The sequence below is a fragment of the Solanum verrucosum genome, unplaced genomic scaffold (assembly GCF_900185275.1).
Source record: "Solanum verrucosum unplaced genomic scaffold, falcon-dt-bn FXZP01000261.1, whole genome shotgun sequence".
In the NCBI taxonomy this organism is placed as follows: Eukaryota; Viridiplantae; Streptophyta; class Magnoliopsida; order Solanales; family Solanaceae; genus Solanum; species Solanum verrucosum.
The window spans coordinates 3,920,636-3,946,641 of record NW_026019969.1 but is presented as its reverse complement, the minus strand read 5'-3'; the positions used below and the strand labels follow the sequence as shown (position 1 = coordinate 3,946,641).

The following is a 26,006-nucleotide window of genomic DNA, read 5'->3' as shown; positions in this document are numbered from 1 at the left end:
AGATATGATTAATGGATAGTTTCCTATACCTAGAGAGAGAGAGAGAAACAAAGGAGGTTGAACCTTACCGTTCCTTTTATAGTTTGTAAAACCCAAGCACCATCCTCCAATTAAAGACTAATGGTGTAATTACACTGACGGTTCTGTTTGGTTGCAGGATATAATTGACATAAGAGTTTTATGTTATTTTTTTTAATTTTAAATTTAGAACTTATGTTATAATTTCAATTTCATTTGTTTTAGGAGTATTGACTCAATATTTTACATTGCAAGCTAATTTTTTTTAAGTTAGACTTAATAGATAATCTTTTTGTCAAAATTTATAATATTAATTTGTTTGTCAAACATGCATTTAAAGATGTTTATCGAAATTCCATACTTTAGTGTTTACGATTAATTTAATTAGAATATACTAAATTGAAAAATATAAATCAATTATTTTTTATAATATTAGTCAAGAACATAAACATAATTAACATATTTTCAGAAGACAATATATATCTTAAATATTCAATTTAATATCATTTATAAAGGACCTAATTATTTGTCTAATATAAATTTGCATTTTCAAATAATTAATTTTTATTTTCAAATTCAATATAACCTTATGATTTAACTTTTACACTTGCGCAACCAAACATTATATGTTTAGTTACAACGTAATTACACTAAGGCAAACAAATAGGTCAGTTTAATAACACCAATTCCAATTACCAGGTGGCTTTCCAAACAAGCCCTAAACAGAATAAAAATAATGACTTTGAAATTACTCACAAGTGAAAACTTGAGATTTGCAGGATGAACACATAAGAAAGCTTAAAATTATTTATATCATGTTGTTGGTCTATAAATTGCTGAAGGTGCAACAGAACAAAAGATTAAATAATCCATTTGGAACTACCCAAAAAAGGCATGCCCCATAATCAACTTGCTCCAGTGAAAAAACTATCGCCCAGATAAAAGAAGCGACCATTTGTTCTCTCTCATTATGCGCTTTCTAACTCAAGGATGACGGCGAATTAAACTTGTTTGTGGCATGAACTTTTCTACCAGCCTCAACAGCTTCCCTGCAATCATATTAGTACCACACGACAATGAGAAAAACTAGGATATAGAAACTACTGCATTTGCTAAATGAAGAGCTTCAAGTCTCAACATGCATACCTGAAAGCAGTTACGAGCTCCATATTATCAGGGTTGATCTGTACACCCTCATAGAAAGCATTGGCTGCCTCTTCAAACCTCTGAAAATGAAATAATAGAATATCAGAAAATATAGGTATATAAGTTAGCAAAATTTGACTCCAGGAGAAGAAGGGCATGCCTGCAATAGACGTAGAGCTGCACCTTCCCGATAACAACCTTTTGCCCAATCTGGTCTAAGTTCTCTGCAGGCCCTGGCATCACTTAAGGCACGTTCAGCTTGACCCAGGCGGAGCCAACAAAGACTTCTATTGGAAAACAGAGTGCCATCAGTTGGATCAAAATCGATTGCCTGCAGATTATTAGCAAACACAAGTGAGCCTTGTAAGTGATGCATCCTCACTCATAATTAGTCTCTAATCCATATACTTGCACCATGAAGAAGATAATTACTTCCTCTCATCATTATCTTCTTTCTTTTTCCCTTTTGCAAGTATTTTACTGAGGAAGGGGTAGATCTGGGAATTCAGGAGGAATTCAATAAGACTAATAGGTACCTGTGTATAAGCATCTATAGCTGTAGCAAAATCATTCCTCTTAAATGCCTCGTCTCCCCTCGCCTTTGCATCTGCAGCTCTCTTCTTTGCTTCAGGACTCACCTATAAACCAATTAATTATGCTGATGAAAGATATTTAGCACTGTTCTGTAAACTGGTTCTCCAACACAAGATGTTGACCATGCTGAGGTTCTTCAAATGAACGAGAGACATAAGTAAAACACAGTATAAAAAGCTATTGATCCTCTGTGCAATTTGAAGCCAGCTGAAACGGAAGTCTGGAACCACATCACTGTTATGACTTCACTGACTATAAGAGAAACTTTATGCATTTTGAAGCGCTAGGAAGTGTTTAACTGGGTCAGAACCATAAGCAAACATTGAACTGTTCCCACAACATTGTTCATTGGACTTGTTGAAGACATTAATTTCATGCCCCCAGATGCAGTGTTTATTATGTTTTTTACTACATATACTCGCACAATCAAATTCCATTTGTTGCCTAAATTGGATGTATTGTCATATTCACGATGGAAGTATTTTAAGTCTGTCTTCAAGAGTGCTTCACCAGAAGAAATCAAGATTGAAAGATAACATACACACGAGAAATATCTATGCTCACTTTCTTCCATTTTCAGAAATGGTTTACTTTGGTTCCCACTTATTGACATTATACAAAAAGCAAATGTAAAAAAAGAAACAACAGAAGGAGGTAGTTAATACTTTTCATGTAAAAATAGATAACAGAATGACCCAAAGTTCGCACATAAAAAAGAAAATAGCGACCACTAATAACAGACCTCCGGTAAATCTTTTTTTGGAATAATAGGCTCTCTTGACTTGTTTGCTTTCCTCCCAGCTTCTGCTCTTTCCTGGTATCATCACAGTTTAGACAAATAAAAAAGAAGCTGAAATTTGCATGAGAATGGAAGGAAATAATCACCGAGCTAATTCCAATATTTGCAAGCAACTGACAGAAGACCAAAATCAGCAGCAATTTATCTTACAGAAACACAAATTAAGTACCTGTTCTCTCTTATATTCAGATTGCACAAACTCAATCACTCCATCCACACTCCATTCTGGAACACTCTGAATCCGTTCTGTGACGGGCAATAAAGCTTCAACAGCTTCCCTACTGCCGCTTGCAGCTGCAACTTGTATTGGCTTGGTACCATCCTGTAGAAATAGCAAAAGTAATACTTCGGTATCAATGAACAGTCCTTGCTGAAATTGCTAATAGATTTTTTTTCCAGCGACTTGTTCAGAAATTAACAAAGTTCATGATTGAAGCTCTGTGTTCACCCAGAAGAAAGTTCAGAATACCAGGGAGAATCCATACGAGTATATGTTAAGTACAGACACCGAGTCGTTGAATTAGATCAGAATGGATCACATATACTAAGTTAAAGATACAGTAGACCAGGACAAAGAGAAGACTCCCAGGCCACTTCAAGTCACATCTATAGTGGTATCACGCATAACACACCAACTCTTTATGTAGAGATGTCGGTTTTCACCATAATGAATGATGATCCTGAAAGCATGACACAATTGAGCATCAGCCTTCAGCAAACGGTAAGCTGAAAGAAAGTTACACAGACACATTACATAATGCACTTATAGTACTAAATCTTAGTTCTGCTAATAGTGAATGCATGGTACCATGTCTGATCCAGCAAAGCTAAGCACTCCCCCTACACTTTCTTCAGTTAAATGTTCTGAACCCCAGATTAGACCAGTTGATCTGTCAACCCAAAAGAAACAGGTCACAGTTTACCTGAAAACCTGTCAGAACCGGAGAATCCACCAGTAGGACCAGAAAACCCATCGGATTGACTGTTATACAACAAAATGACCAGGTTTACAATTTCTTATAAAAGGTCATTAAGAAACCACAATTAGTAAAATACCTAAACCCTAATCTTGGTTTTATATGTTCTATGACTGACATTCCCCTTTTCAGCCAGGTATTTCTTATTTGTCCTGGATATCTCTCTCTAGAGCTTTTCATCTCCAAAATGGTGAGGATCGCAGCAGTAGTCTTCATTAATGCTCAACAATGGAGCAGAAAGGATTTTCACCTTTAGACACAAGACAGACTACAGTCCGTATTATAAGATTCATGTCTTTTCTTCTCTCCTCTCTTTTTTTTTTTTTGCGTGTGTGGATGTGAGCACAATGAGCGGGGTAACAAGCTTACACCCTGGTAGATATAGGTTTTTTTGGTCATAAAAAGAGAGATTTCATTACTACGTAACAAAATGACAATAAGGAGCATGGTGTAACCTGGACACCACATTAAGTTGCTTGGACTCAGGTGCAGGTGTCCAATACGGGTGCAGATCTAGAGGTCGGATCCTTCATGATCTAATTTTTAGGATTCGGAGATATGGATCCATGTATGGATACGGGTGCGGGGATTCGCCTAAAAATAATTAAAATATCTAAAAATACAGTTATAAAACCTAAATTATGAGATTATGTAGAGAACTTGAGGAGAATCCTGGAAGGAGATTAAAGGAAACGGAGTGGCATAGAAATTTTTATATAAAAGGTATTCCATTTTCTTCAATTTCACCTCAACTTTTGTATTGATTAGAGAAATCATTAAAACTGTCCGGACTTTCCCCATCGGTTTTGGTCAAAGTACCCAAAATCGGTTGACCAAATCGGACACGGATCTCACACCCATGTCGTGTCGACACGGGTGTGGAACAAAAAGTGAAGAGTCCGAGCAACTTAGATTTGATCCATATTCTATGAAAAGATACTACATTGGAGAATGTGAAAATTTTGAATTAACTCAATAAGGATTATTTTTAAATACAACAAATTTATGGTGTATATTTTTGAAAATTATTTATTTCAGAAATATTCAGAACAAAAAATTGTGTTATGCTTATGAAGTCAAAATAGAATTATTTTTCTCAACAAAATCATGAACCACTGACCCATAACCCTAAGATTTTAAGTTCCCACTCTAAAAGTCCGGGTTTACGAACATATCTTCAACTTCAAAAAACCCCGGGAAAAGATGGCCAAGGTACCTAGATTCTACAACGGATCTGAAAGAGAATAAGAGGTAGTAGACTCAAAAGTGATAACAAGGAATATAATTGACATGTGCTTGACAAACAGAAGACACGAAAATAAAACTAAAATTATTTGGAATCAACTTTCCAACATTATAAAGGAGTCCTTGGAAATTTCTTCCAAAATATGTGAAATAATAAAGAAAATTATATTCCGTTAGATTTTCTTTTCAATTACCTCCTCAGCCGCATTAGGATCAGCTCCAGCTTGTAGTAAGCAGTTAATGACTCCTGCACTACCATTATGAGCAGCAATGAGCAAAGGAGTTGCATCACCAGTCCTAACATTGACATCAGCCCCTGCCTGTATGGTAGCATAAAAGAAGTTAAGCCTGGAGTAGACAGATGGCATGCCTAATCAAGCAACATAGCAAAATCCAAACCAAAGTGGAAAAATTGAAAAAGACAGTTCCAATAAGTGAACTAGATGGCCCCACATACAACAGTTCCAATCTGGTGTAGCATATGCAAAAATTGCTTTTCAGGGAGAACATGAATTTTCTTTCTTTTTTCCTTTTTGGATAAGTAGATAGAAAAGATTGTTTTACACAATAAACCATCTTTGAATATGTAAGCAATGTTTTCTCCAGCATCTTGGATTGAGAACCAAACGTGCTAGTTGTACTCTGTATCTTCAAGGGTCTAAAAGTAGAACATGCACAACTTCAAATGGAATCAAAGGATAAAAAAGGAAGATCAAAAAAGAGCTGATAAACAGTAATTCTTTGGGAACAACATGTTCATATATTATCCGTCTCCTATTTTTTTTTATGACAAGGGAAACCCGTAGCCGCTACGCTTTGGTGCACACAAAGTAAAACATCAGCTCCTATACAATAGCTCGCAAACCACACATGAGAGGTAACCCGCACTAGGCAAGCCCAGTGCGACGAGCTCAACCCAGAAGGCAAACCCCTTGTTTTCGCTAGCAAGGGGTTTCGAACTTGAGACCTCCAACATGGAAGTCCCAACTCCCACGCCCAAACCACTGGGCCACCCAGTGGTCGAGACTCCACCGACTCCTCTTTCCAAGTAGAACCAAACACTCAAGACTTTCAATTCCATTAACTTCTCTTTTCTCGAAACATTTTTAGGGTTTATAGCATTTCTAATCACTCAATTATTGATAAATTCTGTTTTGGTCCCTATGATATCTGACTAAGCACATTAAATCTTCAATTGATTGAATTGGGCAATTTTTAATCCCTTTGCTTGTGAATATTCACAAATTCAACATAATTATTAATTGTTTCACTGCCTAATTACTGATGTAATATGTTAAATTTGAATTGTTACTCCATACTTGATGGTAATGTAATTCTGTAAATAGTCAAATATAACATATTTTCACATGAAAGGGCCAAAAACACACATCTTGAATAATTAAGAAAAAATACATAAAAAAATACCTAAACTTGGCAGCATAACTTACTTAACACTTCAACTATACGGGCGTTTAAATACCCCTTAATATATTTGAAGTGAATTAATACCACCCTAAAAATATAATACCAGTCCCAAATTGGCAAGTGTATTACACACACGCCACATCATAGACACATCAAAACCACATAAGCGCCATGTCATAGCCACATTGGAAATTCTCTAAAAATTGAATTTTTGATTTTTTAAATACATTTCTTTCTTTCTTTTTCAGAATATGTAAATACTAGTTAATCTTTAGTTCTTAATTAGTTTAAGAAAATTGAAGTCATTAGCAGTGATTTTTTTTCAATACTCAACGTCATTTACTGCCATTGTCGATTATCAGTGTTCTTCATTTTTTTATTTTTATATACTAATCAAGTTCTAATTCTTAACTAAATCAAGAAAAACACATTTATTTGTAGTGATTTTTTAAAATAAAAAATAAAAAAATTCTCTACCATCGCTTCAATCGCCATTGCCAACCATTAACATTATAGATCGGTTGACAAAACCTCATCTTCTTTTATGCCAAAGTCTTTTAAAGAAAAATCAAATCTCCAAAGTAAAGAGTAAAAAAAATTATGTGGGTCTTGAATGTCTAACCATGCCTGACAGCGCCCATTAAAGACCAAACCAACATAGTATTTCCCACCACAAGCAAGACGGATAATGTGAAGAAGATGATTCACATCTTCAGCAAAGCTTCTACACATGAAGCACCAACTGACACATGTTATCCTCCTTCCCCAAATTCTCAACCGCCAAAGTACCGTTGTAGATAGCCACATGAAATGGAACACCAAATATTTGGAGAAGTGTACTCTTCCCTACCTAGAGATTTCTAATAGTAGGACCTCACAAAAAGATGCCATTATTCTCCACTCCCCATTTCTATACATCACGGGCTAGCTGGTGGAGAACTTTTTTCTAAAGTGTCTTACCTAGACTGAAATTCCATGACCTCACAAACTTGCAAGTTCCTCCTAAATCCTCAATTCCATATGAATTTCTTAACCTTGGACCCTTTGAATTCATTGAATTGACATCTCTTTTTGGCATGAAACTATATACATATTTGTAAATGTAGTACTCAATTACTTGTTCCCGGAGGTGTTGTATCTCCATAACCTATCCTACTCCCATCACCTACCCTAAATGATACATACCCAAAGAACTCTTCCCACTCCTTCAAGATAGTATGATATTTTTAGCATCTCTTTTGCAGTCAGCAAATCTCATTTCTACCCTTTCAATCATCGAAACCTATAACTGTTTGGTCCTTACTCCAAGTGGTAGACCAAGATAAGTAGTAGGAAGCACCCCTATCTTGCAATTACATTATTTACGACATTGATTACATTATTTTATTGGATCAAAACTAATTAAGCAATATTGAGCGTCTTTTATGCGTTTATCTACTATCTAAACTCCCTCCGAATTGTATGCTTTCGCTTTTTATATTTTAATAAGGTGTGACTGTGTTGACAAAGGTGGTTGGGTTCTTGCCTTGGCTTATGCCTCGACAAGTAAGGTGCACAAAATTCATAAACCTATGTGGTCAAGAAATTTTTTCATATATTGGGCTTAACCAGTCATAAAGCTCTTAAGCAAAGCCTCTCCTACATCTCAGAAACAAAAAGAAAGAATTAAAAGAGAATCATTGAAATAAATGCAACATGGATGTGAGCCATTGACAACTGTTGCCGATTTAACAAGCAGAGGAGATCGAACTTTGTTCCTCAAGTACTTTTAGGAACCCATTTCCACAGAAAGGCAAAAGGAACATAAAGCAAAATCGAAAAACAAGATAATAAAACTGTAAAGGATGAGCATCCACTGAAAAGAAATGTTTGAATTACCTATTTAGATAAACCTGAAAGCTGAAGTCTAATTTAAGTCCCAAACAGTTCGTCACTAAACTTTATATATTGTAACATTGTGTTTTAAATGGCTTGTTTCGCCTGTGAAATTGAGGTTAAAATATGTTAGTTTTGCTGGTAATAGTTTTTTTCTATAACCGAGAAATTTCCTAGGACCAGTGGCGCAAAGTTCGAAACTCGGTGAATAATGAACCCACCCCCTTTACCCTTCACCACCTAATGCAGGTAATAAACTGAATGTACACAATTGAATATTTTCCCCTTTTATCTTTAGCAGTTTTACTTGTTTAATTTTCTAGGGGTATCTCTCAAGGCCTTCTTTTATCCTTTTAAGCATGTTTAACCTTAACTTATTTCAAACAAATATTAAAAAGGATAAAAAAAAGCAGAATAGAAGTTGAGAGTTTCAGGAAAGAAAACCTCTAAGGTGTAATAGAGCCAAGTCTCACATAGCTCTCGTATGATCAAAGCAGTTTCTTGTGGTTTAATCTTAGCACAAATTTCGCATGGTTCCAACACATAGAAAAGTGCAGAATGATAATAGTATAATACATCAAACAAAAGCACAAAAGCACTATATGTTTTCTGCAACACAACTTCTTCGGGATGCTCAATTGGATTCAGCAATTTAATGTACATAAAGTGAAAAAGTAGAACAATCTAATGAATATATGCAGTGAGCAGTCTTAATGAAAAAATAGAATTTTATTGACCTTCGCTAACAGCTCCACGCAAGGCAATGAATCAGTTGCTACAGCTGATACCAAAGGACAGACATTATTTTCATCTTTTGTTTGAGCATGAACCTGCACAAAGTAACTTTTTAGGCCAAATGAACAAATAGAAATACTCCCTCTATCCTAATTTATATGATTCACTTTCCTTTTTAGTCGGTCCCAAAAAGAAAGACACATTTCTATTTTTAATAACAATTTAACTTTAAAATGTCCATTATACCTTAATGAAATGATTTATAGCAACAAATATCTATGACTTATTTTGGACCACAAATTTCAAAAGTCATTTTTTCTTTTCTTTAACTCCATGTCAAGTAAAACTACATCACATAAACTTGGACAGACGGAGTATTATTTTTTCAAAAGATTATCTTCAAACACACATACACCACAAACCCATCCTCAACAGAAGAGAAGAATGCATCAAAATTGGGGGGGGGGGGGGGGGGGTGTACAATCTAGGACTTGGGTTTTTCCAAATATTATCAACACATGCCCTTTCTAACAAGTCAAAAATGTAAATCAGGGGCTGTTTGCATTATAGAATTGATCTAATTAAACTTATGAAAGAAAATTTTATCTTTAGTTGAATCAACTAATCAAAAACTGTTGTATATAGTATATACTATATCTAAGCTAACTCTTTTTTCTTTGGAACGGGTAACTTCACATATTTCTCACAAACAGTACATACCTATGTACTGAAAACCATATTTACAAAATTTTACTTCAAAATCCTGCTAACTCCTACCTAAATTGAATCTAGAACATCAATTATGGAGATGGTATCATTTGAATAGATTTGATTACACCAAAAACATAGTAACAAAAGGTAGTTTAGCTTAACCTTTTGCATACTATTCTCTATGCTATCAAAACATCGATAGCATTCCTTTTTTTGAGAATTAAACATCTATAACATTCCTCTCCTTCCAAGTTGTCCACCAGATACAAACAGGGACAATTCTCCATATATCTAAGCTAACTTCTTTTTTCGCAACATAAACATTGAAAAACAACCAAGGGTGTGTTTGGTAGCAAGGAAATGTTCTCTCCGAAAATCATTTCTAGGAAAATAAATGGGTTTCTTAATTATTTTCTTGTGTTCGGTATATAAGCAAAAAATACTAATCCTAAAACTATTTATCTATAATCTAAACAAATACTATGAGAGATGAAGGTTGGATGGTGGGGGTGGGGGTGGGGCTACAAAGGTGTGGGGGTGAAGATGAGGTGTGTTGAAGGGTGGAGAGGAAAGTGGAAGTGGAGATGGGGCTACAGAGGTGTGGGGGTGAAGATGAGGTGTTGTATTGAAGGGTGGAGAGGAAAGTGGAATGCCGCGGGTAGAACTTGTTTTTCTTACTTTCATTAAGAAAGCCATTTTCCTCATTTTTAAACAACTTATTTTCCTAAGGAAAATATTTTCTAAAAGTTTTGACCAACTAAACATGAACAAATTGGAAAACATTTTCCCAAAAATATGTTCCTCCATACCGAACACACCCTAATGAAACAGAAAAGCATGAAAGAAGATAGTCAAGTCAAATTTTTTTATTATTATCAAATACAGAAAAAAGAAAAAAGAAAAAAGAAAAGAGGAGAGGGGGTGAGAAAAGAAGAGTGGGCAGGTTGGGAATGGAAACTCTACACTGTTTGGCAAAAGGGAAAAAGTAACATCTTAACATCTATTAATTGGTCAGTTTTTGAATACATCAATGCAAGAAACCTGTTCAAGGATTTGTTTGGTTGTGGAACCACCTCATCTAAAATCTTTAGTTGTTACATGTTATTGAGGGGATACTTCTATTATTTATCAACATGCCTCCTCACGTGGCCTGACTCATTTTTTCTTTTGAAGGGGAGGAGTGGGGTGAAATTTTTATCGGTAAGGGTGACGGCAAGGTTTGAAAATTTTCTCCCTGTTATAAAACCACAATGAACTGAGTGACCAACTAGGAAGCTTTAAGCCGTTATATAGGAAATACTAAAGCCATGCAACTGCTTTCCACTTTGTCAAGAGAACTGTAATTCGTCGCATAGATCTGATAATTCACTAGACGATGATGAAGATATATGTTTCTCTTGATTTGCACGAGTATCTTTAAAATCTCCCATCTTAGATATTCAGATACGTACATCAGGAATTAACTTTTTTTAACAACAATAACGTAAAAAAGTATTCACAACAACAATAACAATGATAATACAAATTAGATTATACAAATACGTTAATCAGTTTTCTGGTGAAGGTTGATGGACGTTAGAATAGGCTGCCATGGCGGTTTAGAAAATTCACCACCTTGGCTAGCCGTTAAAAATGTGCTAGACGAAAAAAGAGAAGGGATGATTTTTTTTAAAGGTTAATGAAATTTTTATGGCTTTATTATATTGTCAAGAGAACAGTTAAACAATGGCTGGTACTGTTAAATTGAGAAAGAGGGGTTTAAATAGGTAACAAAGCACTCACATTAGCATGGTGTTCCAGCAAAACCTTGACAACCTTTTCCTGGCCGAAACCTGCAGCCCACATAAGCGGTGTTCCCGCCTCACTTTGTAAGTCAACATCTACACCCTTTGACAGTAACAATTTAACCAATTCAACATGTCCTGCAAAGAAAGACAATGCACAATGAAGTGTCACTCTATGTAAAGAAGTACAAATAAATTGAAGAGTGCATGTAGCTACACACATCAACACCACAATAAATAACAATAAAGCAATAAGGAATGACATGTTGATTGATTTCTCTCATTGTTTTACCAATAGAGAAGTTAAAGCTGACACTAAGATCTCAACTACTGATATCCATCAGAATCATCTCAACTACTGATATCCATCAGAACATGATTAGATCCCTGATTCAGACTATGTACCAACAAGGAAAATAAATCTGCAAGTATTATTTTTTTTGGATAAGGTAAAAGTATTTCATTCATAAACATGGCCAAGTTGGACGTATACAAGGGATAAACCAAAAGGTAAAGAATCTACAAAATATGATTCTCTACAAAATTCTGCAAATATATTTCAGGAGAATTTGTGGAATTTCCTTTCACATGTGCTACTGTTCTTGACACCCCACCCCACTCCATTCACATTCACACTACTTAGAAGAGAAGAAAAAAAAAGAAAATGTTAGGATTAAGTGAAAAAAATGTGGCAGAACCGATAGGCTTATGATGATTAAAAAATTGCAGCAGAGATCCCCACAGGCTATCAGTCTGCCTCTTTGTGAATTCTGTAATAGTGAGTACTCAATTGCATGCAATTATGCATGTTCTCCAGTCAAGCATATTTTCTACTCGTGGACCTCCTTTCTAAAGTCTTCATTAACAATCATGCATCATTTATAAACAACCCCAAAAATTCAAATCAAGCCGAAAAATACACTTCTCTGAGATTCATCTATCAGATAACGAAATCCAAGTATTAGCTCATCAAACTTCCGTCACTTAGCGTAAAGAAACAGCTATCTTCAATTGTCCTCTTATTCATCATGTCAAGTAAAACGAATGAGTTCAAAGTAAAAATGGAGGGAGCAGCTTATAATAGCGACAGAGCTATACTCTACAATGAACATGGCTGCTGAAATAGCTAGATTCACTTTCTTAGATTCCAGCCATTTAGAGTTTTTCTTTAGAAACAAGAAAGTTTTATCCAGGGGAAATATAACTGCACATGCATCCTTTGGTATAATGGGGAGGAGAAGATGGACTTTTTCCAGCCTGCGGAACTAGTTTTGCTTATCTTCAAGCTTCAACAGCTTGGGAAAAAAAATCTTCCTACCAATTATGATATTTTGAGATGAAGATGTCTCATAATGTGTTTGTTATGAACACAGCAAAGGCTAGTTATATGACCAACAACCCAAATTTTATGTTCCTCGTAGAGTTAACTTAGACTGATCTTCTTAGTGATACACTTTCATCAGTAGAGAAGAACAAACAAATGAGACACAGAAGTATCAGACAGCTTCCTTACTACATCTTCATTTATATAGTGATTCAATCCTGCATACATAACAATATCAGATAATGTTCTTGAGTTATGCCAGCTCTTTGAAGCTCTAGAAATCTAGGGTTATTTCAAGTCATCAATTGAGAACAAATGATGTAGCATTGACAGAGGGAAGGGAAAGAAAAGGTGATGAAGCAAGAAACGTCAGATGTTCCAACAAAATAGAGGCTAAAGTTCGGTTTTCAACAGCTGAAAGTATAAACGTGACCTGAAAGGCTGAAAAGTGTGAAGCAAATAGAAAACATAGCAAACCCCGCCCTATCCATCTCTGCTTCTTACTGCTGATCATAGCCTTATTTCCTTGCCTGATCTGTGTTTATTAGCTTATGATAAGAACTTTGACCAACTCGTTGAAGGGATTTAGTTCTTAGTTTTTACTCCCAAAATATGGGTCACTATACTATTATTAGGTGATTCAATAATAATGTCAACTTTGCTAAAAAGGAAATTTGCATATTATATAATATGACAAATTCTCAATCTCAATACAATTTTCTCTTTCATATTCCTAACATCCAAAACAATTTCTATCCCCCAAAAGTTCCATCAATTAATATCAAACAACTAAAATTTAAAAAATATATATATATTGGCATGTTTGTCAAACATTTTTATTTGAAAATGTGGAACTCCTTAAATAGAAGAGTTCAGTGTACAAGAGCCAAGAACTTACGGCAATTAAATGCATCTGAACCCATGAATCTTTCCCTGGCACAAACAGAAGCTTCAATCACTTCTATTAACAAAGAGGAAGAACCTACCATTTCCTGCAGCATGATGCAAAGCTGTTGCCCCCGAGGCGCTGGGTATTGCAGGATCTGCACCCTGTTCTATGAGGTACTGGACAGTAGCAGTGTGTCCTTCCCTAGCAGCATGAAGAAGAGGAGTCTCACCTATGATGAACAACATATTCAAATCAGTTTACAGAAATATCACTTTCAGCACATATCAATCAACCAATCAATAAGAGTCTCAAAATCAAATAAATTGGGAGCAATAATGTGAATCCTCCATATATTCCGCTGTATTTGAGTCCACCATTCCTATATTGAAGAATAATTTTTCTTTCAAAGCAAATTAAGGGTTTTCAAAATTAGAGGGTCCCTAAATCATATGCTTGACCACACTGAATTAGTACTACTTATAGGTATTATTTGCATCTATTGTTTTGTATTCCCAAGTTCGCATTGATTCTTTGATATTTTAGGTCATTTGAGATAACTCCCACCCTTGTAATTTTAGTTTTACCTTGTCCCCTTTTAGCACTTCAATCATCATACTATCACACCTACATAGGTGCATTTAGGGGCCTGCATAGGGACACATACAAACCATTACAAAAGTCCTTCTCTCATTTTATTATTGATGTGTACTAACTGCATAATGTGATTATTTCTAATTTTAACTGAACTTGTATGACTGCACATTAATTTTACATTGACATTTTTATGATTCTCATTTTGTTGACAAGTCGAGCGTCATAAGTCCAATATTCATTCCCATATAACATTATCGGTCTCACAACTATTCTATAGAACTTGTCTTTCAATTATTAGGTATCTTCATATCTACTTTAATTCTATGTACTATATTTTCATCTATCATATCATTTTCTTGAAAGACTACTCAAATATTTGAATTGTCCGCAGTGAGGCACCACAATGTTGTCAAATATTTTTGTATGAACAAGGAAACATATAATTTCCAATGGTACATGTTACCCTCAAACGTTAAAGAGGTAAAAAGATAAAAACTCTCAAGTTTCAATCAGGACACAATCTGTAGAGCTAATTTCTTCTAAACAATAACTTTTTGTTTTGATGACACACACCTCAACAAATTCCAAGGGATATTTACCATCTTTCACCGGCAACATGTACCAGGTAACACCAATGCTAGAACAGATGGGAAGAATCACCTAGTGTTCTTATCACATGTCTCAACCACTCCATTGACCACTAGGCCTGTAGAAATTTGTTACTGTGTGCCTATACAAATTTATTACTGTGGCTTAGAAAATACCTTCATCATCTTTTTCATTGACATCAACCTTCAATTCCTCCACCAAATACTTGCACAACTCAATCTTGCCTTCTCTTGCGGCAAAAATCAATGCCCCTCTTTTATTACCATCCTTCACATCCGCCACTGTACCAGCCAACCCTTTTCCACCATCCAGTTGCTTTGCCAACTCTGTTTCACAATGATCAACACTATATAGCATCGCATAAACTGAAACCCCCAAAATAAAACAGGAAATTGTAAACTTACTCTTGAAAAGCTCAATATCCCCTGAACAAGCCGCCTTCAGAAACTTATTAACTTTTTCTCTAACTGCTCAAAACAATTTCAACATACACATATATTAAAAAACAACATGTTTGCAGTAAACTTCAAGAAAAAGAAGTAAAAAGAATCAAAACCTGCAAGAGCATCAGTAGCATCAGGAGCCATAACTGAGAGATGATAGTACTAGTATCTTTCTTCTACTTTAGGCTTCGCTAGAAACTTCTGCTATATATACAATGAGACCTAACAAGGGTTTTGCCAAAATAAAAGGAAAAAAAGAGCAAGGGTTTTTGCAAGTTTGACTTTGAGTCAACCTCAAAATGCCGAATACGCTTAGGGGTTTTTACACCAAATATAAATTTTAACGTGTGTACGGTTTAATTTTACTAAATTAATATTCAGTTAATTAATAATCTCTCCAAAATAGTATTCATTTTTTTTTGGTTCAAACTTGGTTCATTGAAAAAAATCACTCATTTCGATAACATAATAAGATGATATATTTTCAGAAGACCCATATATAAATATATGGTCTCATTAGTATTATAAATTAATAATTTTTTAAAAGTACAAATATATTAGTGAAATATGATTTTATTGTGTTCGACCAAAATTTGGAGGTCGAGAAACGGAAAAGATGCGGAAGTGTTTTGAGGGTTTTGGGTTATAATTTGGGTATGGGTATTATATTATTTGGGCGGGGTTTTTTAATTAATATGGGTGGATCTTTTAATAATGAGTAAAAATTTAATAAAAATCGGGTAAATATTTTAGATTGTGACACGTGTCCCGCCGTTAATAGAAAAGGTATATACACCCTAAAATTTGGACAATAAGAACATCAACATCCTAAAAGTATAACGAATGATAGTTCGAAATATATTTATCATTTTTTCTCAAATTATATTAACCGTGACTTTCATTATCAGTTAGTCTCTTCCATCAAGTGTTATTGGATATTAATAATAGGGAAAATAAGCTCTTTTTTACATTATCGAATCAAATAAATAACAATAACAAATAATCATCTATATAAACGTCAATTGGTAATTCTTTAAGAAAAAAGGAGAAGCATTCATCAATAAAGGTCAAAATACACCAACAACAAATAAAATTATTTACATATCAATACTGTATGTAACTTAAATCCTTGTTGCCTCAATTAACTAAATTGAGAATCAACATTACTAGTGGTGAAATTGACCGCCTACAACTATGTAGCTCTGTTTGATCATTTGGCGCATGAGTCTCAGTCCATCCGCAAAAGTCATGACTATATTTCATCATACGAGGTCTGGATCGGTCAATACGATGAAAGAGGAAATTAATTTCTTGCAATAGAAAACATAGTCAGAACATGGTGTTTAATTTCATCACCACCCTTTCAACTTCAATAAGACTGCTTGACAGAACAAGCCACTGCCTGCGCCCAATGCCTCAACTTTGTCTTAACTTGTTGAGGATCATCACCTACACAACATTTATATTATATAAATATATAATAAAAAAAAAGTTTGTACATATAACGTTGATTTTTTTAGATAAAATAGTCGCACAATTTAATACCTGGGCTATAAATCTTCCATGCATCAACATGATCACTCCTAGGGCTTCCAAAAGAGGATGACCTTCCTCCGAGAGAATTCAATGAACCCGGAGATGACATTGAACCTTTATTGCTACCCGGTGAAGAGATTGGGCTAGTTAAATACTGACGATTCACCGCGAAATAAAGATCAAGTGCGGGCAAGGTGTTACATAACCTTTGCCCTTCTTCTTCATTAAATCCAAATCCTAAATCTATGCAACCTTTAAGTTCATTCAAATCCTCATCAGTTATATATGCATCAACGTCTTGAGTATTTCCAATAATATTCTTTTTCCTCTCTTGATGAAGAAATTGACGACGTCGTTTTTCCCATGCAATGTCACGTGGAATCTCACACATGGAAAGTTGCTTTGATAACTTCTTATTAGGGTTCCTCCAAAAAGGTGGTGCATCCTCTAAACGTTGTAATTCCTCGCATTGATCTGATAATTCACTAGACGATGATGAAGATATATGTTTATCTTGATTTGCACGAGTAACCTTAATATCTCCCATCTCAGATATTCAGATACGTACGTCAAGAATTAATTATTTTTTTAACAACAATAACAAATAGCGTAAGAAAGTTTTCACAACAACAATGATTATACAAATTAGATTACGTTAATCAGATTTCTGGTGAAGGTTGATGGACGTTAGAATAGGCTGCCATGGCGGTTTAGAAAATTCACCGCCTTGGCTAGCCGTTAAAAATGTGTTAGATGAAAAAAAGAGAAGGATGATTATTTTTATTTTAAGGTTAATGAATTTTTTATGGCTTTATTGTATTGTAAAAGAGGGAAATGGCATGCAGGTTTAGGAAGAGTTTAATGGGGGATTACTAAAGGATAACCATTATTTGCGGTTCTTCCATTAATTTGTAACAGTTATAATAACGATATTAAAGAAAAATTTGCAGTTTATAATTAGAAATGATGACTTGTTGGTTATGTCAAGAAAAAGAGATTCTTGTCAATTGTCATGATTGTTATTTATAGTATTAATTTTTTATGTTGGCTTGGAGAATATATTTTTTTTGAACTAATTAAAGTTTAGTAGACCACTTCTACCATTATTACAAAATTAAAAACTTTTTAAATGGTTGCATTGGGTTTTTTAATATACCCTTGTGCGATCATGTTTAAGCATATAGTAAAGGTGAATCGATAATTGAAATATTTATAAGTTTTGTATAAAATGAGAAGAAATTATGACTTTATTTCCTAAATGGTTCATTTAGTATATGTATATACTATATAGTGGATCCAATTGGAAAGTTTAACATGTGTGATCAGTTGGAGACCTCTTTAGTTTTTAGTAGTTTACGGGCCTTGACATTCAAGTCTTACAATTATTGGATTACAAATCTAACTAAATAACAAGCCTCTTATATTTGAGCTTCATTCAAATGGATTGATTTTCGTCTTTTAACAAATTTGAACCTTAATATGAACCAACTATTGAAAGTTGCATCAATGAAACGAGATAAAAGAATCACGAGATGAAGGTTCAATATAATTCCCAGCGAGTATAGAAAAATGTCTTAAATATTGAGTTAGTTACCCGGTATCTGTAGGAGGTAGCAGGTCGTGTGGACTAGTTGAGCTCCACACAAGCTGCTTCAGTTCATGACTCAGTCCTCAAACATGTTCCATCTTAAGCCCCTTCAACATATTTGAAAAGATAGAAGCGCTTATATACCCTTTATATTGAGCAAAAAACAGATCTTTCATTGCCAGAAACTCGGAATGTAAAAGCTTTAGAAATCAAGATACCAGTCTACTGGGAATTAAGCCTCAGCTTGCACTTCCCGAAATCACACAACAATAAAATGTGAAAGATAGCCATAATGCTAAGCTTATTCACTAGATCCATCCAAATTAATCGGAATCCCAACTGCAAGTTTGGGAGATCAAGAGTAGAAATCAAGACTTGTACCATAAAGACATGAGCTCAAGAAGTTTGAACTTGCTTACTATTGATGAGGAAAAGGCTTTATTGAACAGTGTACCGAGATGGTCCAGAAAAGGGCACAAAATATCAAGTTCAGAACCGGCAGCCTATTATAAACTCCTTCCTAACAAGTCTAAGAAATCCATATACTGATTCAGACTTACTAGTAGTCAGTAGACTACTTTTGCACTACAAATTTTGTAAGCAGTTCAAACTGCCACTGCCAACTTTCCAGAAATGCACAATGGAACAGTCCTCCATATCTGCTTTAACTCTTTAGGAACCACCTGTTACTGCCAACTTTCCATTAACCCCTTTACATAACAAGGCATCACCAACGTAATACGTCTAATACTTAAAAAGGATCCCAACAGTCTGGCAAATCTGCAGAGGAGAAAAAGGGTGCTCAACTGATTCCTGATTTTCTCTACACAGATAACATCTGGTGCATAGGACTAAACCTCTCTTCTGCTATTTATTCTGAGTTAAAACATGTTTCATCTTCCAGTGCCAAGAAGCTTCCCACTGTCCTGGCTGCTTTAATAACAGTCCATAGGCGAAAACATTTCTTAGCTGAAAACTTTTATACTGTTTTCACTTCTACAAGAGCTTGACAAAAGGAAACAGAAGAAAGAAAGAAGACAAGTGCTTACAATTGCCACACCCAGAGGAGGTGGCCTAGTAGTCACTGAAGCGGGATGAAAAATCATGGGAGACCACTACAAGAAGTACCAAAAAATGTCTTACATCTTGGTATATAGAGAAGTACCAAAAAATGTCTTACATCTTGGTATATAGAGTAAGTTAGCTGGTACCTGTAGGAGGTAGCAGGTGGTGGACTAGTCGAGTTGCGCCCAAACTGGCCCAAACACCACTGTCATATGAAAAACACGTGCTTAGTAATAGAGGGGTGATTAAATTTGCCAGGAGCAGCTGCTTCAGCTCATGACTCAGTCTCACTCCTCAAAAACCTGTTCTATCTTAAGCTCCTTCAACATATTTGCAAATATAGAAATGACACTCTTTATATTAAGCAAAAAGCAGTTGTTCCATTGCCAGAAACTCAAATTGTAAAGCTTTGAAAATCCAAATACGAGAGTCTACTGGAAATTTAGCCTCAGCTTGGACTTTACCAACTCACACGTGAGTAATTTGAAAGATAACCATAATGCTAAGCCAAGTCACTAGCTTACAACAACAACAAAAACAACAGTAACAACATGCCCAGTATAAAACCACAGGAATGGTAAGAGTGTACGAAACTCACTAGCTTACCTATCAGATTAACATCTGCCATTATCAAGCTTCATCATCCGAGATCAATGGAGGCGAAACAGTAAACTAAGCAAGCCATAAATAAGTAAAGTGACAAGCTGCATCACCCTAAATCCATCCAAATTAATCAGAATCTCAACTACACGTTGTGAATATCGAGAGTAGAAATCAAGAATTAGACCATAGACACATGAGCTCTCAGAAAGTTTTGAACTTGCTCACTATTGATAAGATCAACATCTCCAACACAGAAGACACAAGTCAATTGTGAACTTTTTGAGCAATGAATTAAAAAGTTCCTTAAAACCATAGACCAACACTCAAGAAAATCTTTCAAAATTTCATCTTGGGATAACCAATTTCATAAATCCAAAATCTAGTAGAATACAAAAATTGAGTAGCTACTATGAAATCCAAAGATTCACAAGTCAGATCAGAATCTGATACCCCCAAAATTTTCAATTTTCACCATTTCTTCATTGATAGAAAATTCACTATAAAATACTCCATTACAAATTCAAAACAGAAAAATTACCCATCCACCAAAAAAAGCAAAAATACTATATATCAAATTGATACCTCAAAGAGAACAAGATCATCTAAGATCTCGGAAAAAGAGGAGAATCAAAATAGAGAAAAACAGTTTCACGACCCCAATTCCTCACAAATCTTAGCAGATCTCTGAAGTCTCCGGCTTTTGGGTTTCGGCTTTGATGACTGAATCATCGCTGAATCTTGATACTTAGTCGGAACAGTCTTCAATCTCTTCCTTTGCTGTCTTTTAGGCAACGACCCATCTTTGCACTTCACCCCATCATCCTGTTTCTCAAAACACTCTGCTATAAAAAACCTTTCAAAGCTCAAAACTCTTCTCCTCCTCCTCGTGATGACCCTTTTCTGAATGTAAGGGACACCCACAACAGAACCATCAGTAACCTGATGAATGGCCTTGACTAGCAGATCAAGGCCTTGACATCTAGCAGTGGTGACAGAGGAAGAAGTTGAAGTTGAGGAAGATGAATCTATGGATGAAGCAAAGGAGTTATCGGTTAGGGAAGAGAAGGTGTACAAGGAAGACGAAGAAGAAGAAGATGACGACGATGATGAAGATGAAGAAGGTGAATTGGGTATGGGTTTTCGAATCCTCATTTTCTTTGAAGAATTGAAAATGGCGAAATTTGAGATTTTTTTTTTTTTGGAAGAGAAGAAGAAGAAGAGAAGGGGAAGGGGAAGGGAAATGGGGGATGTGAATAATGTGTCAAGCAGGAGGGGGGGATTTATATTGGGATTTGAGTTTACATTTTTTTTAATTAAAAAAAAGAAGAGTATCGAAAATACTCTTGAACTTAACTAATTGAAGTTAAACACGCCCTCGATTTTGTAATATTAGTAAAATACATCTCTAAATTCTCGCCAAGTTTAAAGGTATTTTCAACACTTCTCTCGATTTTTATTAAAAACATCATGCTCCTATAAGAATTTGAGATCACTTGTTATATCATGTGGCATATCGAAAGTGTGTCGAGGTTGTATCTAAGTTTAGTTAATCAAGTAAAGGGGTGTTTTTAAGACTGCCAATAATTCGAGGACGAAACTAATAATTTACGCCAAGTTTAAGGAGTGTATTTGATACTTCTCTCTTTAAAAAAAAAAATACAGCCATCATTGTAATTTCTTTAGTTTATTTGAAAATGTAATTACTGTTAAAAATTGTTTATTTTTAGAAGTATTTTTTCAAAATAATTTTTTTAATAGTATTTTTGAAAAAAAAATTATTTGTGTTTGACTAATTAATCTGAAAGTGGTTCTGATAAGTAGATTATGTTTGACCATTTTTTTTTAAAAGTCAAATTAGGAAAAAAGATAAATAACAATATTTTTTATTAAAGTTATTTTAAATATCTCTTATAAAATTTCTATTAAAGATAATTAAAAATATCAAGGAAAATAAATTTAACCAAACTTATGAGTTATGCTATTTAATTAATAAGAGACATATTAAAATATATATATATAATTATGATAGAAATATTTTGATCTTGAAAAAAATAAATTTAACCAAACTTATGAGATATGTTATTTAATTAATAACACTACATATTTTATTTCTCCAAATCATATGAATTTACTTGGCATCAACATTAATTATCAATTTATCATCTTTAAGCAATATATGGATATATATTAATTAGTTTTTTGATACATGCGTTGCACGTGATTACAGATTCAGAAAATATATGCTATAGTAAATAATATTGCTTATTAAAGCAAAAATTTGAATTATAAGCTTAGCACAAAATAATATTACAGATTCTTTTGTGAATGTTTAATGTGGATCGTCATATATATCTCTTATTCACGTGAACCTATGAAGATGATCAATGAAAAATTGTATTAGTTAAATGCAATAATGTATATATTTATTTCAATTTGATGAGTTTCAATCATATAATTAGTCGTATATCACTAATAGTACCGTATAGACGATATTTGTTGTGTATTTTTCTTGTCATCTAACTAGATGTGCTTTGCACGTGTGTTCACTTGTTCATCTTACACCCAACAAATATATAGTTCATATACTTGTAAACGATATTCAATTTATTCAACCAAGCATGATTCCTCAAAGGAAAAATAACAATATTGTGTTATCACATAGATAAGGATGGTATAATAATGTGAAAAATTATTGGTCAAAAGGTAATATAAGGAAAGATAAAAGATAGAAATATTTAATTTAATAACTATGAAATTCATAATATTATAACTTAGAATGCAAGAGAGTGTGAATAACATTTGCAATAATTACATTGTATATATAAGGTGAATTTTCTGGATTTATGTGGATATATATATTTTGAACCCCCTCAAAGACAAGGTGAAGGAGATAGCCCAGCGGTAGCTCCCTTCAATATTAAGACTGACGTCCAGGGATCGAATCCCTGGGTTAGCGTTTTTTTTTAGTTTTTTACTTTCAGTTTTTTTTTTGTTTTTTTTTTTTAGTTTCAGTTCCGATTTTCATGTTTTTGTTTTTTTTTAATAAAAAGTGCTAAAATGTGGTGTTAAACCCAAAAAATTCAAGGGTCCATACTCCCATTCCTAAATGCTAATAACTTTTTCACTTTCCAAATCCCTAAATCATTTTCTTGTTCTTCTCCAACACTCAAAACTCAAATATTAAAATCATCTCCCATAATATTCTATTGTTGATTTGACATATTTTAAAGGGCTAACTTTTTGTTTCACTGTAATCACTTATGTTAGTTTCGGATTTCTTGTAACAAAAATAACTTTTTGTACCTATAAACTATATACTACTACTTCCTTTAATTTTTTTTTGTTGACTTATTTACACGTTTATACTTTTATTTTTCGAATCCCCTGAACGAAAATCCTGGGTCCACCACTGTTTATAATGTTATAACTAAATAATTAATGTGCAATAGTTGAATTTCTAATAAATTTTATACTTAAATAAATAGGACTTTTAACTAATGTTACTATTTTTTATAAATATTAGATTTTAATTTAGTGTAGGGACAAAATGTAAATGTTTATTCCATATTACTGAATATTTTTTTTTTGTAATGATAAATTTTAAATGAGTCATATATATTCACATAGTTTCACATTTTTCGTATCTTTTTTAAAAAAAAAAAAAACTCGGAACATTTTAAAATAATATATTTTGAAGTTAGAAGATCTTGTTAACTTGATAATACATTGGTGGTATATATAATACTTTAATTTAAATATAAATACCTATCCAAATATAAATATATATTTGCATTAATGAAAATATTTATCTCATAAAAATTAGCTATAAAATAAATAATAAAAATTAAACTAATACAAACTTCAATTGACGTTATTACAAGTCAATGATCTTTTCTTTGTCTAAAATACAGAAATATTAAGAAATAGTAAATAAGTAAAACAAAAGGGCAATGTTTATATAGTAATAACTATTTTGAAGCAAATTTCCTGACAATCTAAAACACATAAGTAGCATTGATAAATAAAATCATTATTTAGTCTTGAGCATCAAAAAAACAAATCCCGACGATTCTCTTAATTATGAAAAAATATATTCAGAAGCATATATTTATATCACAAGATAACAAAAAAAAAATTAGACTACATCATGTTAACTTCATATATTGGAACATTGCATACTAATGTATATATTAAGAAAAAATAATAATTTATATCATTAAAATTATTTTCCTCAAGTAGTTGAGGTTATGGAATATACCCTCTTAGGATATAACGATTTAATTCATAAGAATAGTGGTACCTCATATTCCACTAAACTTGGTACTCAATCAAAGACAATAAATCACACAAAAATTTTAAAATGCAAGAAGAAGAAGAGTAGAAGATTAAAAAAAACTGTAGTTGAAAAATGAGAGGAAGACCCTCTATTTATAGTCAACAAATAATAGTATGAACAAATGTTTTTTCTATCTCATCTGAAAAGGCATGACTTTTTCGAGAAGTCACAACTTAATGAAAAAGTCACAACTCTTTGGAAAAGTCACAACTCATCGAAAAATCACAACCCTTTGAAAAAAATCACAACTCATCGAAAAAGTCACAACATAAGTTAGGGATATTATAGTAATTTAAAATCCAGGTTAGGAGTTCACGCTTTTAAGGTAATATAAATTAGCTATATTCAATCGATTACAAAATTTGTTATTGAGATCAATTAGTGACACAAGTTAATATAAACATCAAGTTTATGTTACTGTATGAATACATTTATCTTTTTCAATTTATCTGACATTAATAAAAACATTTGATATTGTTCGAATAATTATAATTCTAAATTTTGATATGTTATTATTTTTCTCAATCTTGCCTTTTACTTATAAATACTTGACTCTAAAGAAAAAATTCCATTCAAACAACAAAACATTATAAGGTTGGTCGAGAATAAAATAAATAATTTAACTAAATGAAGATTAAATAAAACGTATATCAAATATGTCATTATTATTTTAATTTATTTTATTTTAATTTAATAATTTTTTGGACTTTTGATGTTCAATTATCGAGTGAAAGAAGATCTCTTATTGCTATTGCTAGATCAATCAATAATTTTTTGTGTCACATTCTTTTTTGAAAGAACTCAACTAATTTCAATCTCGTTCATAGTTGACTTAGGTGTTACGATTCGTGACTAATGTTGATCGGACTTTTTTCGTATAAATACTCGACTTTAATACTTGTCTGATAGAAAAAATGATTCGTATAAATACTTGACTCTAATACTTAGGGTCATTTGGTGTGATGGATGAAGAAAACTAATCTTGGGATAAATTTTTAGTACCCCTCAATTCTTTGTTTGGTCAAAGTATGGGATGACTTATCCCATGACTAATAATTATGACTAGGATAAGTTATCCCTACTTAGTCCTTTTTTATAAGCAAATAACTTATTCTTAGAAGGTATTTTTGTAAACAACCAACTCATTCTTAGAAATTATGTACGGCATATTTGACAAACCAAACAACCAATAAAAATAATATCAACATAACTAATCCTATCATAACTTATTCCATCATAATCCAACGTAACTTGTCTTCAAACCAACGACCCCTTACACTCTGTTTGGATCGTTGTTACCCATTGTTTCATAATGTACTGTATTGTATTGTATTGTATAATAGATACAATGTTTGACTAAACTGTATTGTTTGTTGTTGTTGTTTAATAAAAAAATTATTGTTTGATTTGACTGTATCGTATTGTATTGTAATTTATAAATTTACTAAAATATCCTTTATTATTCTAGGGTAGGAGGTTTGACTAGAATTAAATAATATAGGGTAAAGGGTAAAATAATATTATGAAATATTATGTTAGGATATAATTGGAAAAAGAAATTAAGTAACAATGCGAACACACCAAATCAGTTGTTCCATAGAATGGGGGTTTTCATTGTTATGTAATAACGAAATTTAACAATACAATACAATCCATTTTAAGTAGCAATCAAAACAAACATTGTAGGTATGATAACGATACAATACAATG

At 33.3% G+C, this 26,006-nt stretch overlaps 3 protein-coding genes across 3 annotated transcripts; all 3 read right to left on the bottom strand.

Moving 5' to 3' along the window:
- Nucleotides 1-704: 704 nt before the first annotated feature.
- Nucleotides 705-15,398, bottom strand: LOC125816583 (uncharacterized). Its single transcript, XM_049496192.1, has 13 exons — nucleotides 15,282-15,398; nucleotides 15,130-15,192; nucleotides 14,881-15,051; nucleotides 13,620-13,751; nucleotides 11,308-11,447; nucleotides 8,817-8,909; nucleotides 4,974-5,099; nucleotides 2,727-2,879; nucleotides 2,501-2,572; nucleotides 1,701-1,802; nucleotides 1,325-1,495; nucleotides 1,165-1,244; nucleotides 705-1,067 (listed from the first exon to the last, which is right to left on the bottom strand). Exons 1-13 carry the CDS (start codon nucleotides 15,310-15,312, stop codon nucleotides 998-1,000), a joined length of 1,404 nt encoding a protein of 467 aa, XP_049352149.1. The 5' UTR covers nucleotides 15,313-15,398; the 3' UTR covers nucleotides 705-997.
- Nucleotides 15,399-16,483: 1,085 nt separating this feature from the next.
- On the bottom strand, nucleotides 16,484-17,289 carry LOC125816589 (uncharacterized). The gene is made up of 2 exons (XM_049496202.1): nucleotides 16,714-17,289; nucleotides 16,484-16,617 (listed from the first exon to the last, which is right to left on the bottom strand). The coding sequence occupies exons 1-2, from the start codon at nucleotides 17,249-17,251 to the stop codon at nucleotides 16,538-16,540; spliced, it is 618 nt and encodes a 205-aa protein (XP_049352159.1). The 5' UTR covers nucleotides 17,252-17,289; the 3' UTR covers nucleotides 16,484-16,537.
- Nucleotides 17,290-20,315: 3,026 nt separating this feature from the next.
- LOC125816416 (uncharacterized) lies at nucleotides 20,316-21,116 on the bottom strand. The gene has a single exon (XM_049496022.1). It carries the CDS (start codon nucleotides 21,110-21,112, stop codon nucleotides 20,609-20,611), a length of 504 nt encoding a protein of 167 aa, XP_049351979.1. The 5' UTR covers nucleotides 21,113-21,116; the 3' UTR covers nucleotides 20,316-20,608.
- Nucleotides 21,117-26,006: the final 4,890 nt, after the last annotated feature.

Excerpts from the sequence above, each read along its gene's own strand:
- LOC125816583 (XM_049496192.1), bottom strand. The coding sequence starts at position 15,312 with ATGGCTCCTGATGCTACTGATGCTCTTGCAG. Across the intron at positions 15,052-15,129 it reads GGATATTGAGCTTTTCAAGA|AGTTGGCAAAGCAACTGGAT; the intron begins GTAAGTTTACAA and ends ATTGTGAAACAG. Across the intron at positions 2,880-4,973 it reads ATCCTAATGCGGCTGAGGAG|GATGGTACCAAGCCAATACA; the intron begins GTAATTGAAAAG and ends CTATTTCTACAG.
- LOC125816589 (XM_049496202.1), bottom strand. The coding sequence starts at position 17,251 with ATGGGAGATATTAAGGTTACTCGTGCAAATCAAGATAAACATATATCT. Across the intron at positions 16,618-16,713 it reads ATGGAAGATTTATAGCCCAG|GTGATGATCCTCAACAAGTT; the intron begins GTATTAAATTGT and ends AATGTTGTGTAG.
- LOC125816416 (XM_049496022.1), bottom strand. The coding sequence starts at position 21,112 with ATGAGGATTCGAAAACCCATACCCAATTCACCTTCTTCATCTTCATCA.